Raw genomic sequence first — 12,582 nt, forward strand, 5'->3', positions numbered from 1 at the left:
CCCCCCGTCTGCTTGGCCTCGGCTGCCCAGGACACGCCCCGGGGGCTCGGCGTTCGGGGGCCGGCGTGTGGCACGAACGGGCCGGGGCCGACACACAATAAAGATTCTCGCTCTTGACTGGACGGCTGGGTCTGTGATCTGTACCTAGACGCAAACACGGCCCCCTGGGGGGCCAGGCCCCCGCCCCATTCCCGGCCCCCGGAGCCAGCCAGGCCTGCCCTGGGGCTGGATCAGAGCCAGCGCCCCCTAGAGGGGCCAGGCCCCATGTCCCATAGCCTATTCCACAGCCCCCCAGTTCCTCTCCTAAGTACCCCACCCCCACTCCCAGCCGCCTCCTCTGAATTTCTGGGCCCAAATCCACCCAGGCCCCTTTTCTGCCACCCGCCCTCCACCCACCCCCCAAATAGGGAACTGAGCAGCAAATCGTTTCTTTCCCAGCTGCCACTGGGCGCCACTTCCTTCCAGGTCTTTCACCATTTCCTCTCCTTTCTCGTTCATTCGTTCCTGCCCCGTCCTGCAGCAGAGGGGCTGCCACGTGCTGGTCCTGGGCTCAGACCCCCCCACCAGCCCCCAGCCCCACCTGCAGCGACGAGCTGGCCCCGGCTTGCCAGCCACGAGGTACGTTGGGGGCAATTGGTGTGTGCGGTGGGATCAGCTGGAGAAGGAGCTCACTGGGTGGGACTGTGGGGGGAGGAATTAGGATGGGGGGGTTAGGCAGGGGACTGGCAGTTGGCTACATAGCAATGGGCTGCTGGTCAGGAGTGAGGGGCACCGGCAGAGGTGGGGGGGCTGCGGGTCAGGAGTGAGGGGCACCGGCAGAGCTGGGGGGGGCTGCGGGTCGGGAGTGAGGGGCACCAGCAGAGCTGGGGGGGGGGCAGGGCTGGGCTGGCAGGGGCTGCGGGTCGGGAGTGAGGGGCACCGGCAGAGCTGGGCTGGCAGGGGCTGCGGGTCGGGAGTGAGGGGCACCGGCGGAGCTGGGGGGGGGCAGGGCTGGGCTAGCAGGGGCTGCAGGTCGGGAGTGAGGGGCACCGGCAGGGCTGGGCTGGCAGGGGCTGCGGGTCGGGAGTGAGGGGCACCGGCAGATCTGGGGGGACCCAGGGCTCGGTGCCGGGTGGGTGGGGCCGGCTGGTCTGGGAGGTGTCTGGCTTCCGCAGAGGTTTCTGTGGTGTGGGGCGGGTGCTGATATTTCAGCAGGTGAGCCCAGCCGTTGGGTGAGCCGGGGACAGAGTGGAAAATTAGGGGGGGTCATTTTGGGGCATGAGCCCCATAGGGTCAAATTCACTGGGCTCCCCCAACACATACCCAGCACAGGTCTGCTGGTGCCCCTCACTCCCGACCCGCAGCCCCTGCCAGCCCAGCCCTGCCCCCCGCAGCTCTGCCGGTGCCCCTCACTCCCGACCCGCAGCCCCTGCCAGCCCAGCCCTGCCCCCCCCCCAGCCCTGCCGGTGCCCCTCACTCCCGACCCGCAGCCCCTGCCAGCCCAGCCCTGCCCCCCGCAGCTCTGCCGGTGCCCCTCAGTCCCGACCCGCAGCCCCTGCCAGCCCAGCCCTGTCCCCCCCGCTCTGCCAGTGCCCCTCACTCCCGACCCGCAGCCCCTGCCAGCCCAGCCCTGCCCCCCCCCCCGCGGCCGGTGCCCCTCCCACCCGCCCCCCAGCCCCGGCAAGCCCAGCCCTGCCCCCCCCAGTTCTTCCCATTGGTGCTCTCTGCATCTGGCAGTTTTCAGTTCCCCCTTTGGTGTCTGGTTCTAAATCTGGCTTTAAATCTGGAGCCAAGAACTTGGTGTGATGCTCCCCATCGCCCCCTGCTGGAGAGACCCTGACACTGACTCACTTTCCCCTTCGCTCCCAGGCCCGTGTTTGTGCGTCCGGCGCGTCTCCCGTCCCCTCTCTGCTCCGTCCCCGTCTGCCGAGCCCCGGCCCGGGACGAGGGAGCCCAGACACCATGGCGGTATCGGGGGCCTGGCCCCAGCCGAAAATCCGGCCTACGCTCCTGCTTCTCCTGGTAGCTGCAGCCTGTGCACAGATGTCACTCGAAGAGAAGGAGACGGCCAGTGAGGAAAGCCGGCACATCGGTACCAGTCCGGAAACTGCCTCGGCTTCTGCTCAATTAGCCAGAAACAGCACCGAGCTCTCTGCCGAATTAGCCAGAAACAGCACCGAGCCCTCTGCCGAATTAGCCAGGCATCCACCCACCGCGGCACAGCAGGAACCCACCGCCGCCCAGACGCCGGCAATGAAGGATTCGGTTGGCTCAGTGTCTCCGTCTGGCCTTCCCTCTACGGAGGCGACCGTGGCCCTGAGATCCGGCCTGGCCGGGCCGACGGCAGCCGGTGGCGAACAGCCCGTCACGGATGTGAAGCTGAAGGGGCAGGCGGGCACGGTGGCAGGGAGCCCGGGTCCGGGGCAGGAGACTCAGACCGTGCCAGGCAGGGGCGGGCAGAGCACGAGCGCCCCCATGGAGCCCGCCAAGGGCACCGATCGGAGCAGGCACAACCAGACCGCGCCAGCCAGCACCCATCGGACCGGCCGCTACAGGGCCGCCCCAGACCAGACCTCTGGGCCCTGGGAGAAGCAGCCCACCCCCAAACTCTCGCCCCCTGCCCTCTCCCTCACCCCGCCTGCCAAGAAACAGGAGCCCGTCCCCAAGGACATCACAACGCCGACCTCCAGCCCCGCCCTCGGCCCCCGCAAGCTGTCCGTGATCATCATTGTGGTGCTGCTGGTTGTCGCCATCGTGGTGCTGGCCCTGCTCAGCGTGGCGCTGCACTGTCGGCGCCGGCGCCGCTGCGGCTCCACCAGCTTCAGCGGGGGGCCGGGGCCCGGCGAGTGGGCGGGGCCGGTGAGCCTGCCGGAGGAGAAGGGCGAGGGGCAGGCCGGGGACGGGGGGCAGCAGGCCGGGCTGGGCGAAGGCAGGCCTCCCACGCTGACCACCTTCTTCGGGAAGCGCCACTCCCGGGTGTCCTCGGTGGCCATGGAGGACGTGGCCGGGGCCAGGCGAGGCCTCTCGAGCCCCTGCTGGCCGCGAGGAGCAGGGGCGACCCGCGCCGCAGGGGGCAGGGGAAGCCAACGGGACGGTGCCCGGACCCCCCTCGCCCCCTCCGGGCCCCCCCGCCAACGGGGAATTCCCCCTGCCCCCTCCCATGGAGCAGGAAGCCTTGCCCCCTGTGTAAGCCCCGCCCCTAATCGCCTGCCCCGCCCACGGTGCCCCCTGCTGGGCGAGGCCGGGGATGGAAAAGCTGGGAGCTCCCCCGCAGCCCGTGCCCCCCACCCCCCCCCACAGCCCCCCCAGCTGGGCGAGGCCGGGATGGAATAGCTGGGAGCTCCCCGCAGCCAGTGCCCCCCAACCCACCCCACAGCGCCCCCTGCTGGGCGAGGCCGGGGATGGAATAGCTGGGAGCTCCCCCGCAGCCAGTGCCCCCCACAGCCCCCCCTGCTGGGCGAGGCCGGGATGGACTAGCTGGGAGCTCCCCGCAGCCAGTGCCCCCACCCCACCCCACAGCGCCCCTGCTGGGCGAGGCCGGCGATGGCCTAGCTGGGAGCGCCCCCCCAGCCAGTGCCCCCCACCCCACCCCACAGCGCCCCCTGCTGGGCGAGGCCGGGGATGGAATAGCTGGGAGCTCCCCCGCAGCCAGTGCCCCCCACCCCACCCCACAGCGCCCCCTGCTGGGCGAGGCCGGGGATGGACTAGCTGGGAGCTCCCCGCAGCCAGTGCCCCCCACCCCACCCCACGGCGCCCCCTGCTGGGCGAGGCCGGGCGGTTCCCATCTGCCCACCTGGGCTCTGGTGGATTCCTTGTCGTTCTTGCTCAAGTCTTTTCTTTGTGTCTTTTGCAAGATTTTCCGCTGTCCCCAGCCACAAGTTTCCTGTTTATGATTCACCCCTCGAGCTTGTTTGAATTTGGAGTGAACAGTTTAGGTGTGAACAGAAAAGAACCCAGGAGTCCTGGCTCCCATCCCCCCACCTCCCACCCCAGCCCCTGCTCTAACCCACTAGACCGCACTCCCCTCCCAGAGCCGGGGAGAGAAACCGGCCGTGCAGCTCAGGAGCAGGGCTGGGGGGGGGCAGGGCTGGGCTGGCGGGGGCTGCGGGTCGGGAGTGAGGGGCACCGGCAGGGCGGGGGGGGGCAGGGGCTGCGGGTCGGGAGTGAGGGGCACTGGCAGAGCTGGGGGGGCAGGGGCTGCGGGTCGGGAGTGAGGGGCACTGGCAGAGCTGGGGCAGGGGCTGCGGGTCGGGAGTGAGGGGCACCGGCAGGCTGGGGGCAGGGGCTGCGGGTCGGGAGTGAGGGGCACCGGCGGGCCTGGGGGCAGGGCTGGGTGTGTGATTGTGGTTCGGGGCAGGATGCTCATGTCTCGTGGCTCGTCACAATTTCCTTTCAACTCACTCTCAGGACTTGAGTAATTAACGGCTGAATCTGTTACAGGAAGGCTTGTTCTGCCGGTGCCCCTCACTCCCGACCTGCAGCCCCTCCCCACAGCTCTGCTGGTGCCCCTCACTCCCCGCAGCCCCCTGCCCCCACAGCTCTGCCGGTGCCCCTCACTCCTGACCCGCAGCCCCTGCCCCCCCACAGCCCTGCATGTGCCCCTCACTCCCAGCCCTGGGCTCCCCCCAGCCCTGCCTGTACATTTGACGTGAGAGGAAATCGCGCCCCTTTCTGCAGAGTTTTATATTTTTGTGTATTTAATAAAGAGTTTTGCGGCTCCATCACTGGCTGAGAGCAGAATTGTAACAGCCAAACTCGAGCGTCACAGGGTCAAGGGCAAGCAGTGGCCCCCGGGGAGCACCCGCTCTGGCCGCAGGACCCCCCGAATGAATGCCAGGGGGAGCTCGGGCACCCGTCCCCGGTCGGTCCTTCCCGCTGTGCTATTGGGGTGCCAGGGCAGGAGCGGGCCGGGGAGCTGCACCCGGGACACGAGCAGGGATGCCGTGAGGGCACTAGCCCTGGGGGGTCCCTGGGACCGGCCCGAGACGTGGCTCAGGGGACGGGGTGTTAGGGGGCTTCCCCTTCACCCCCTCCCCTGGTGCATCTCACGCAGCCAGAAGCCCAAAGTGCAGGCGATGCTGTTTGGTGGGGTTAGTCCCGAGCGAACAGCTCCAGCGCTCGACACGTCGGCAGAGTCTGTTCCCCAGCATCCCCTCCCTGGCTCCGCCGCCTCCGAGCGTTTACCCCGTGTTCCCTCCCTGGCTCCGACGCCGCCGAGCGTTTACCCCGTGTTCCCTCCCTGGCTCCGACGCCGCCGAGCGTTTACCCCGTGTTCCCTCCCTGGCTCCGCCGCCGCCGAGCGTTTACCCCGTGTTCCCTCCCTGGCTCCGCCGCCGCCGAGCGTTTACCCCGTGTTCCCTCCCTGGCTCCGACGCCGCCGAGCATTTACCACGTGTTCCCTCCCTGGCTCCGACGCCGCTGAGCGTTTACCCCGTGTTCCCTCCCTGGCTCCGACGCCGCTGAGCGTTTACCCCGTGTTCCCTCCCTGGCTCCGCCGCCGCCGAGCGTTTACCCCGTGTTCCCTCCCTGGCTCCGACGCCACCGAGCGTTTACCTGCATCCCCTCCCTGGCTCCGCCGAGTGTTTACCCCGTGTTCCCTTATCCGGTTCCGACGCCGCCGAGCATTTACCCCGTGTTCCCTTATCTGGCTCCGCCGCCGCCGAGCGTTTACCCCGTGTTCCCTGACCCGGCTCCGACGCCCCTCATCCCTCCTGGCTGGTGGCTTGACCTTGGCTTCAGAGAGGAGCCAGGCGGCCTCCCTGTGCACACTCGTATAGTTCAAAACTTTTATTACAGTTAATGTTTAAAGTCGAGTTTACCCCCGTTGGGAAGGCCGGTGCTGTACATCTGGGGCCAGGAGCGATTACACGTCTCGGTTCCAGGTTCACAAGACACGTACGTCGCACACGCCCAGCTCGGCGTGGGGGAGACGTGCGCTCGGGTTCGCCCCCCATGGAATGTATTTCGAGTCCACGTCGAACAGGTCCCTGGGCGGGGCGCGCCCCTGGGCTGTCGGGGGAGGAAGTGGGTTATTTCCCTGCCCGGCCGTCCCGGTGACTCACCCTGGGTACTGACGCGCCCGCTCTGCCCAGCAACACGTCAGCGCCACCTCTGCTCTCTCGCCAGCCGAGCTGCCTGCGGGCAGGCGTCAGCCCCGCGGCTCTGGGCGTTAGGATGTGTCTGTGTCCCAGTCAGACTCCAGAGGCTCTCGCTGGCTAACACCCACCTAGCTGCTACCGGGCCGGGGGGGACGGGCAGGTGGGAGACTCCCCGAGCAGAGGCTGTGACAGCTGCGGGACGGAGAGCGCGAGAGCGGGTCCGGTGGGGCTCTGTGGTGTAACCCGGGAGTGGCCGGGGGGCTGGAGCAGACTGGGGGTGGGGACGCTCGCGGCGAAGCCACGGCAGAGGCACCCCCGGGGAGAGAACTGAGGGGACCCAGCCCGTCTGTCGGTCCAGACGGTACCTGGGGAGCCGGGGTGTTCTCCCTCCTATCTCAGCTGGTTCAGCCCGTCTGTCTCCTTCCCTAATTCTATCTTCCAAAAACACGAGTGTCCCTGCCCGGCCCCACTCCCCTCAGCGCAGGCCTCAGCCATGGCCCACACGCAGGTCGCCTGCCACCGCCTCTTCCGGGGCTCGGGAGGCAGCGTGGGTTGTCCTGGGCCCCCCCGAGGTGGAGCGAGACGTTACCCAGCCCCTACCTGCGCCATCCAGGCCGGCCGTGGGGTCAGCGTCTCGAGCCCAGATGCCCCCCAGCCGTAGCACGGTGTGACGCCGTCAGCCTCGCTGCGGCCGATGGGCTCCCGGCGCGTCGCAGCCCATACTCACCACTGCCGGGGGGCGACGAGCAGCCCTCGGTGGGGGGTCTCCAGGAGCCCCCTCTCGGCAGCCGGAAGCTCTCCATGACGCGGCACAGAATGGGACATCGACGGGGGCCTGCCAACCCTGTGACCACACCCCAGCTGGGGGTCTCCAGCGGGGCAGGATGGGGCAGGACTGGCTGGACAAACCCCATGGGCCCGGGATCGGGAGCCGGTGGAGCTGGGTCCCTCCACCTGGCCACCTGCTCCTCTGGGAGCACAGAGCCCCCGGGAGGGATCAGAGAACTGAAGAGGGATTAAGGCCCATCCCACACAACATCCCGGCAGCATGACGAGGCCGGCAGACAGGGTGAGGCCACCACCTGGGCACGAGGCCGGCTGGTCGTCGGGCTGTCCCGCTAGAGCGTCACGCGAGCCGTAAGCCGAGCGACCCCATTCACCGGCCTCAGCGCCGCCCCAGCCTCCCCTCGGCACGAGGCCCCTAGACGCGGCTGTAGTAAAACCAACTCCCTGAGCTAGAGACTGAAACGCAAGGCGAGTAGAAGGGTTTGGAAACATGAGGTTACTGGGCAAGGAAAACCCTGGAGCTGCTGTGACGTGGTGCCCACATGCCGTTGTTCTGTCTGTTCGTACTTGGAACCACTTACAGCCGACTTGTTATACTTAACAAAATCACTTTTGTTTATTAACAAACCCAGCGTAAGTGATTAACACCTGGGGGAGCAAACAGCTGTGCCTGTCTCTGGATCAGTGTTAGGGGGGGGGACCATTGATGAGTTGACCCTGTATAAGCTTTATACAGAGTAAAGCAGATTGATTTGGGGTTTGGACCCCATTGGGAGCTGGGTGTCTGGGAGCTGGAGACAGGAGCACTTACGGAGCTGGTTCCAGTTAAGCCTGCAGCTTTGGGGTGTGGTTCAGACCTGGGTCTGGGTTGCAGCAGGCCGGCGTGTCTGGCTCGACGGGGCAGGGCTCTGGAGTCCCCGGCTGGCCGGGAACACGGGCTCAGAGGTCACTTCAGCACATCAGGTGACAGTCCCAAGGGGGTCTCGGTGACCTCTGGCGAAGTGGGATTTCATGCCCTGTAGACGGGCCGGACTCACCCCCGCGGCGCCTCCTGCTGGTGACTCTGGGAATTAGCTCTGTCCAGTGCTGGAGCACCCTCTGCAGGCCGGTGATCTGCCTGTCCTCAGGCCCCCATGTCCCTCCCTGGACCCGGTGCCCTTTTACATGGGGTGCTGCCCCCTGGCAGTGACCCCTTTTCTCTCTGAGTTTCCCCCGGGGTGCTGCCCCCTGGCAGTGACCCCTTTTCTCTCTGGGCTTCCCCTTCTCAGGGAACCCCCACCCTCTATCCCCACCTTGCCCCAGTGTATGGCCACTGCCACTCATCGTCTAGCCCCGCGCCCTGGGGCAGGCTGCAGTATCAGCCACTCAGCACAGGCAAAGGGGTTTGGACCTGCTGCCTTGGCCTCCCCCCTGGGCTGCCCCCTGCAACCCCCAGTACCTATTGGCCCTTCGCTAGGCCGCAGCCTGGGGCTTTCCAGGCTGGAGCTCCCCAGCTCCTCAGCCTTCCCCAGCCCTGCTCCCCTCAGGTACCCTGTGTCTAGCTCCCTGCAGCCAGGCCCGTCTCCCTCTGAAGGCAGAGAGAGACTCTCTCTTGGCTTCTGGCTTCCCTGGCCTTTTATAGGGCCCAGCTGTGGCCTGTTTGGGGCGTGGCCCCAGCTGCAGCCACTTCCCCAATCAGCCCAGCCTAAAGCCCCTTCCCAGGGCTGTTTCAAAGCCCCAAGGGGCAGGAGCCACCCCGCTACGTGCCCAAAGAAATGTGTTCGTCTCTAAGGCGCCACCGGGCTCCTGGTTGGTTTTGTGGCTACAGACTGACACGACTGCCCCTCTGAGAGATGCATTAACACAGGCACCCGCCTGGTTCCCACCATTCGCGGTGACCTGCTACGTACTCAGAGAGAGCTCAAGGCAGTGACCTCGCCGTGTTTGCCGTTCGTGTCAATGTTGAGATCTCTCCTTTCCAGCTCTGAATTAGCAGAATGCAGCATAGACGGGACCGTTTGGTTCCATTCTCAACCCTTGGCTGGCCAGAGCCCAAGGCACCGACATGACGAGCCGCCCAGAGGGGACACTGCAGGGAAGGAAAAGCCAGTGACTGATTACAGGGCAGGGAGTCAAAGGACACCCTGGGCCATGAACAAAGTAACCTCAACCTGCCCTGTCTGTGTGACGTTCCCCTGCTGTTCTCCGGGCCGGCGATCTGCTGGGTCACCCCAGTGCCCGACTCTGGGAACCCCCCTCCCGGGCTGTTCACACACGGCCCCTGGCACGTGAGCTGCTCTCAGCTCCGTGAGTGAGCACTTTCGGCAGCCGCAGCCTGGATTGTGCAACCGAATGACACTGGCCGATACCTCTGGTCCCAGACACGCCCGAGGAACCGTCGACTTGCAGTGTCCAGTTCCGCCCGCTGGACGCCGCAAGCTTATCGGAGTTCGTCAGTTTAACAAAGACACTGAGCTGCACCAGGCTTGTTATCCCAAGGGGAGACTCTGACACGCTGCAAACCAGTCGCCCTGCTTCACCCAGACTAAACAAACAGATTCATTAACCACAAACTATAGATTTTAAGTGATTATAAATCAAAGCAGAACACGTCAGATTTGGTCAAATGAAATAAAAGCAAAACGCAGTCTAAGCCGCTCTTAACCCTTTCAGGGCCCTTACAAACTTCGATGCTTCTCCCCACAGGCTGGTCACCCTTCAGCCGGGCTCTCCCCTTTGATCAGCGCTTCAGTCGCTTGGTGGTGGTGTCTGTAGATGGAGGTGGAAGAGAGGGACAACCTGGCAAACGTCTCTCCCTTTGGGACAAAGTTGGGGATTTTTGTAGCGTTTTACGTGACGAGCGTGTGTGTGCCTCAGTTTCCCTGAGTGCTGCATGTTTCACAGGGTGGTGGGAGAGGGTTGGTGGTTGCAGAGGACCAGGTGTGACCTCACCTGGCAGCCGGGACCCCCGGACAACGGCCTGGAGATGGGGAACCCCAACAACTGGTGACTTGGCAGCCAGCTGGCTCTCAGGCTGGAGGGGGGGGGCAGGGAGAGCCCCCCGGCTGCAGGGGGACTGGGATGTGCTGGGCTGGGGGAGGCCAGGCCTGAGGCTCTGAGAGTTTCCTGTGCTGGGTTCAGACGCCCAATAAACCCTCCTGTGTTACGCTGGGGGAGAGTCGCTCGGGGGGGGGGATCGTCCCCGTGGGGTGAGGAGGCCCCGGGGGCCCCAGAGCGAGGGGGCTCCCTGGGGGGCCCACGGCAGAGCCAGACGTGCTGAGGCTCAGGGAGGGGCGGCTCCAGGAGGTGGGGGGGCCTGACCCCGGGAGAGAGGGGCCCCCCGGGAAGGGTCATCGCACTGAAGGGCCCCCCCCCACGGGCCGCCCAGGGCCACGAGTGGGCCCGACCTGGGAGCCCGGGACGCCCTTTTATCCTGTTCTTTCTTCCCTCTTGGCTTTGCCCCCCCCCCCCCCCCGCAGAGTCAGGTCGGCGTCACCTCAGCGCAGGCCCAGGCTGACCGGGGAGGGGGCGACTCACTCCAGAGTCCAGCAGGTCCTGTGCTGCTGCCTAGGCCAGTGTCCTTTGCTCCTGTGAGGCTGGGCTGGGTCTGTCCCTCCAGGCCCTGATGAGGTGTGAACGGCCCCTCTGCCCTGGAGAGCTTTGCCTGGGCTGGTTTTAAGCCATGAAGACACATTTCCAGCCTCATAACTATAGACATGAAATTACAACCGACGACGTCACATACCAGCAATGCCCAGAGCATCCTGCGCCTGCCGCGGACCCCCGACCTGGCAGACTGCACTGGGCACCACACACTGGCTGAACATGGGGCTGCCGGCCGGGTGTTCCCCCGAGCGTCACACCTTCCCCCTTCGCTTACTGCAAGAGGGTTAGTCAGTGACTAGCTCGAAGGCAGTTTGGGTTCTAGTTCTGGCCACCAGCCGTCACGGCCATGAGGATCGTGCCTCAGTGTGCCCCAGCCCCACACAGCAAAGCAGGTGTGTGATGGGCTCTCGGCTGTGACAAGCTTTACAGCTGTTTACAGGTATTGACCGAGAAGTAGCGTCACCAGAAGATGTAACATCAGTAACAAAATTCTTATCCCGAAACTTAACATTAACACCCACACTTTGTTATCACAGCCGGGCGTTGACAGCACCACGCTGAAACCGGCTGTATCTCCGGGGAACACCCTGCACCAGCCGCAGCCTGGATTGTGCAAGCGAACGGCACCAGCGTGACCAGCCAGGGGTGGGGGGTCGCAGCGCAGAGCAGGGTCAGGCTGGCTCCCAGAGTCAGGCACTGGGGTGACCCAGCAGATCGCCGGCCCGGAGAACAGCAGGGGAACATCACACAGACAGGGCAGGTTGAGGTTACTTTGTTCATGGCCCAGGGTGTCCTTTGACTCCCTGCCCTGTAATCAGTCACTGGCTTTTCCTTCCCTCCAGTCTCCCCTCTGGGCGGCTCGTCGTTTCATCGTGTTGCCTCGGGGTCTGGCAAGACGGGCCCGGGGGATCCTGCGCAGTGGCTGGCCCTTGGGGGAGCCAAGTCCCAACCCCAGGACTGCACATGTGTAGAAAATCCAGTTCCCGCTTTGGGGTTACGCCGTGTCCCCCTCCCAGCACTGGGTCCTTCCCTGGGGGGCTGCGATCTGTGCTGGGGTCATTTACCCTGAGATCGGATGCACCTTTCCCCAGTAGCTCTCGCCAGCTGGGAGGAACCCACCCCCTTCTCTGGCACAGAAGGGACCTCAGGAGGCAGCTAGTCCAGCCCCCACTCAAAGCAGGACCCAGCCCCAGCCCCAAAACGCCCCCTCCCGGACTGAGCTCACAGCCCCAGGTTCAGCTGCAGGCCAGTGCTCAAAGCACGGAGCTGTCAGCTGGGTCCTGACAGCCTGACAAACCCGCTGGCCGTTTCCTGGGCCCAGCTCCTGTTCTCACCTGGCTGTAAAGAGACTCAGTTACTGTCCCCAAACGTATCAGAAATTCCTGCAAAAGCGGGACCCCTCCGCCACCCTGAGCCGTCCGCTGGGTGACTGCCCCGCCGGGAGCTCGGGCACACGGTTCCTCATGGCCCGGCTCACGGGCTGACCACCGGGGTGCACAGACGCCGACTCGGCCATTGGGTCCTGCCCCACGTGACTAGCGAGGAGACATTCCTGCCCCCCCCCCAATTCCTCCCCCGGTTTCCTCCTCTGGGCCCCCTGAGAAGGGGCCTGTCCCTTGTTCATCTGTAAAATCCTGCCCGCTACCAACTGCGACAGTTTCCAGCACCTCTCCCGCCCCCGCGCCTGAGGGCACGTTGCCTTCTGCTGGAAGGAGCCAGCCTCAGCCCCCCACGCTTGGAAACACCCTGGTTCCCTGCGTCACAGGAATCCTCACCCACCCCAGTGGTTTCTGAGCTCCCCTGGGCTCCCCTCTGCTCCCTAGAGCCGGCGACCGGCTGTCAGCTGACACCCTGGACAGATCTCTCCCTGGCCGGCATCACTCCCCCGTCCCTGCCTGAGGTGGGGCTGCCTCCAGCTGCAGTGCAACCACCCTCCCACCTGGAAACGTGGCTTCCCCCTGCCGCAGAGGAATCACGGAGACTCTCGCCCCTTCTCTCAGCAGTTCCTGAGACCTCCCCCTTTCCCTCGGGGTCCCAGCATAACCCCCCTCCTGCTCCAGGCAAATCCTGGAACCTGAGCTACACGGAGAAAATCATTCCCCCGGAGCAGGTCGAATCGGAGGTGATCCAGCAC

At 65.7% G+C, this 12,582-nt stretch overlaps 1 protein-coding gene across 1 annotated transcript; it reads left to right on the forward strand.

Annotated features, from left to right (window-relative positions):
* Positions 1 to 480: 480 nt before the first annotated feature.
* SPN (sialophorin) lies at positions 481 to 12,347 on the forward strand. The gene is made up of 3 exons (XM_039536133.1): positions 481 to 618; positions 1,849 to 2,993; positions 12,272 to 12,347. Exons 2-3 carry the CDS (start codon positions 1,942 to 1,944, stop codon positions 12,345 to 12,347), a joined length of 1,128 nt encoding a protein of 375 aa, XP_039392067.1. The 5' UTR covers positions 481 to 618; positions 1,849 to 1,941.
* The last annotated feature ends 235 nt before the right edge of the window (positions 12,348 to 12,582 follow it).

This window comes from Mauremys reevesii, linkage group 4, assembly GCF_016161935.1.
Source record: "Mauremys reevesii isolate NIE-2019 linkage group 4, ASM1616193v1, whole genome shotgun sequence".
NCBI lineage: Eukaryota > Metazoa > Chordata > Testudines > Geoemydidae > Mauremys > Mauremys reevesii.

What these genes read in the sequence shown, in the direction of transcription:
- SPN (XM_039536133.1), top strand. Translation starts at nt 1,942, where the DNA reads ATGGCGGTATCGGGGGCCTGGCCCCAGCCGAAAATCCGGCCTACGCTC. An exon ending in GAGGACGTGGCCGGGGCCAG is followed by an intron (nt 2,994 to 12,271) that starts GCGAGGCCTCTC and finishes TCTGCTCCCTAG; the next exon opens with AGCCGGCGACCGGCTGTCAG.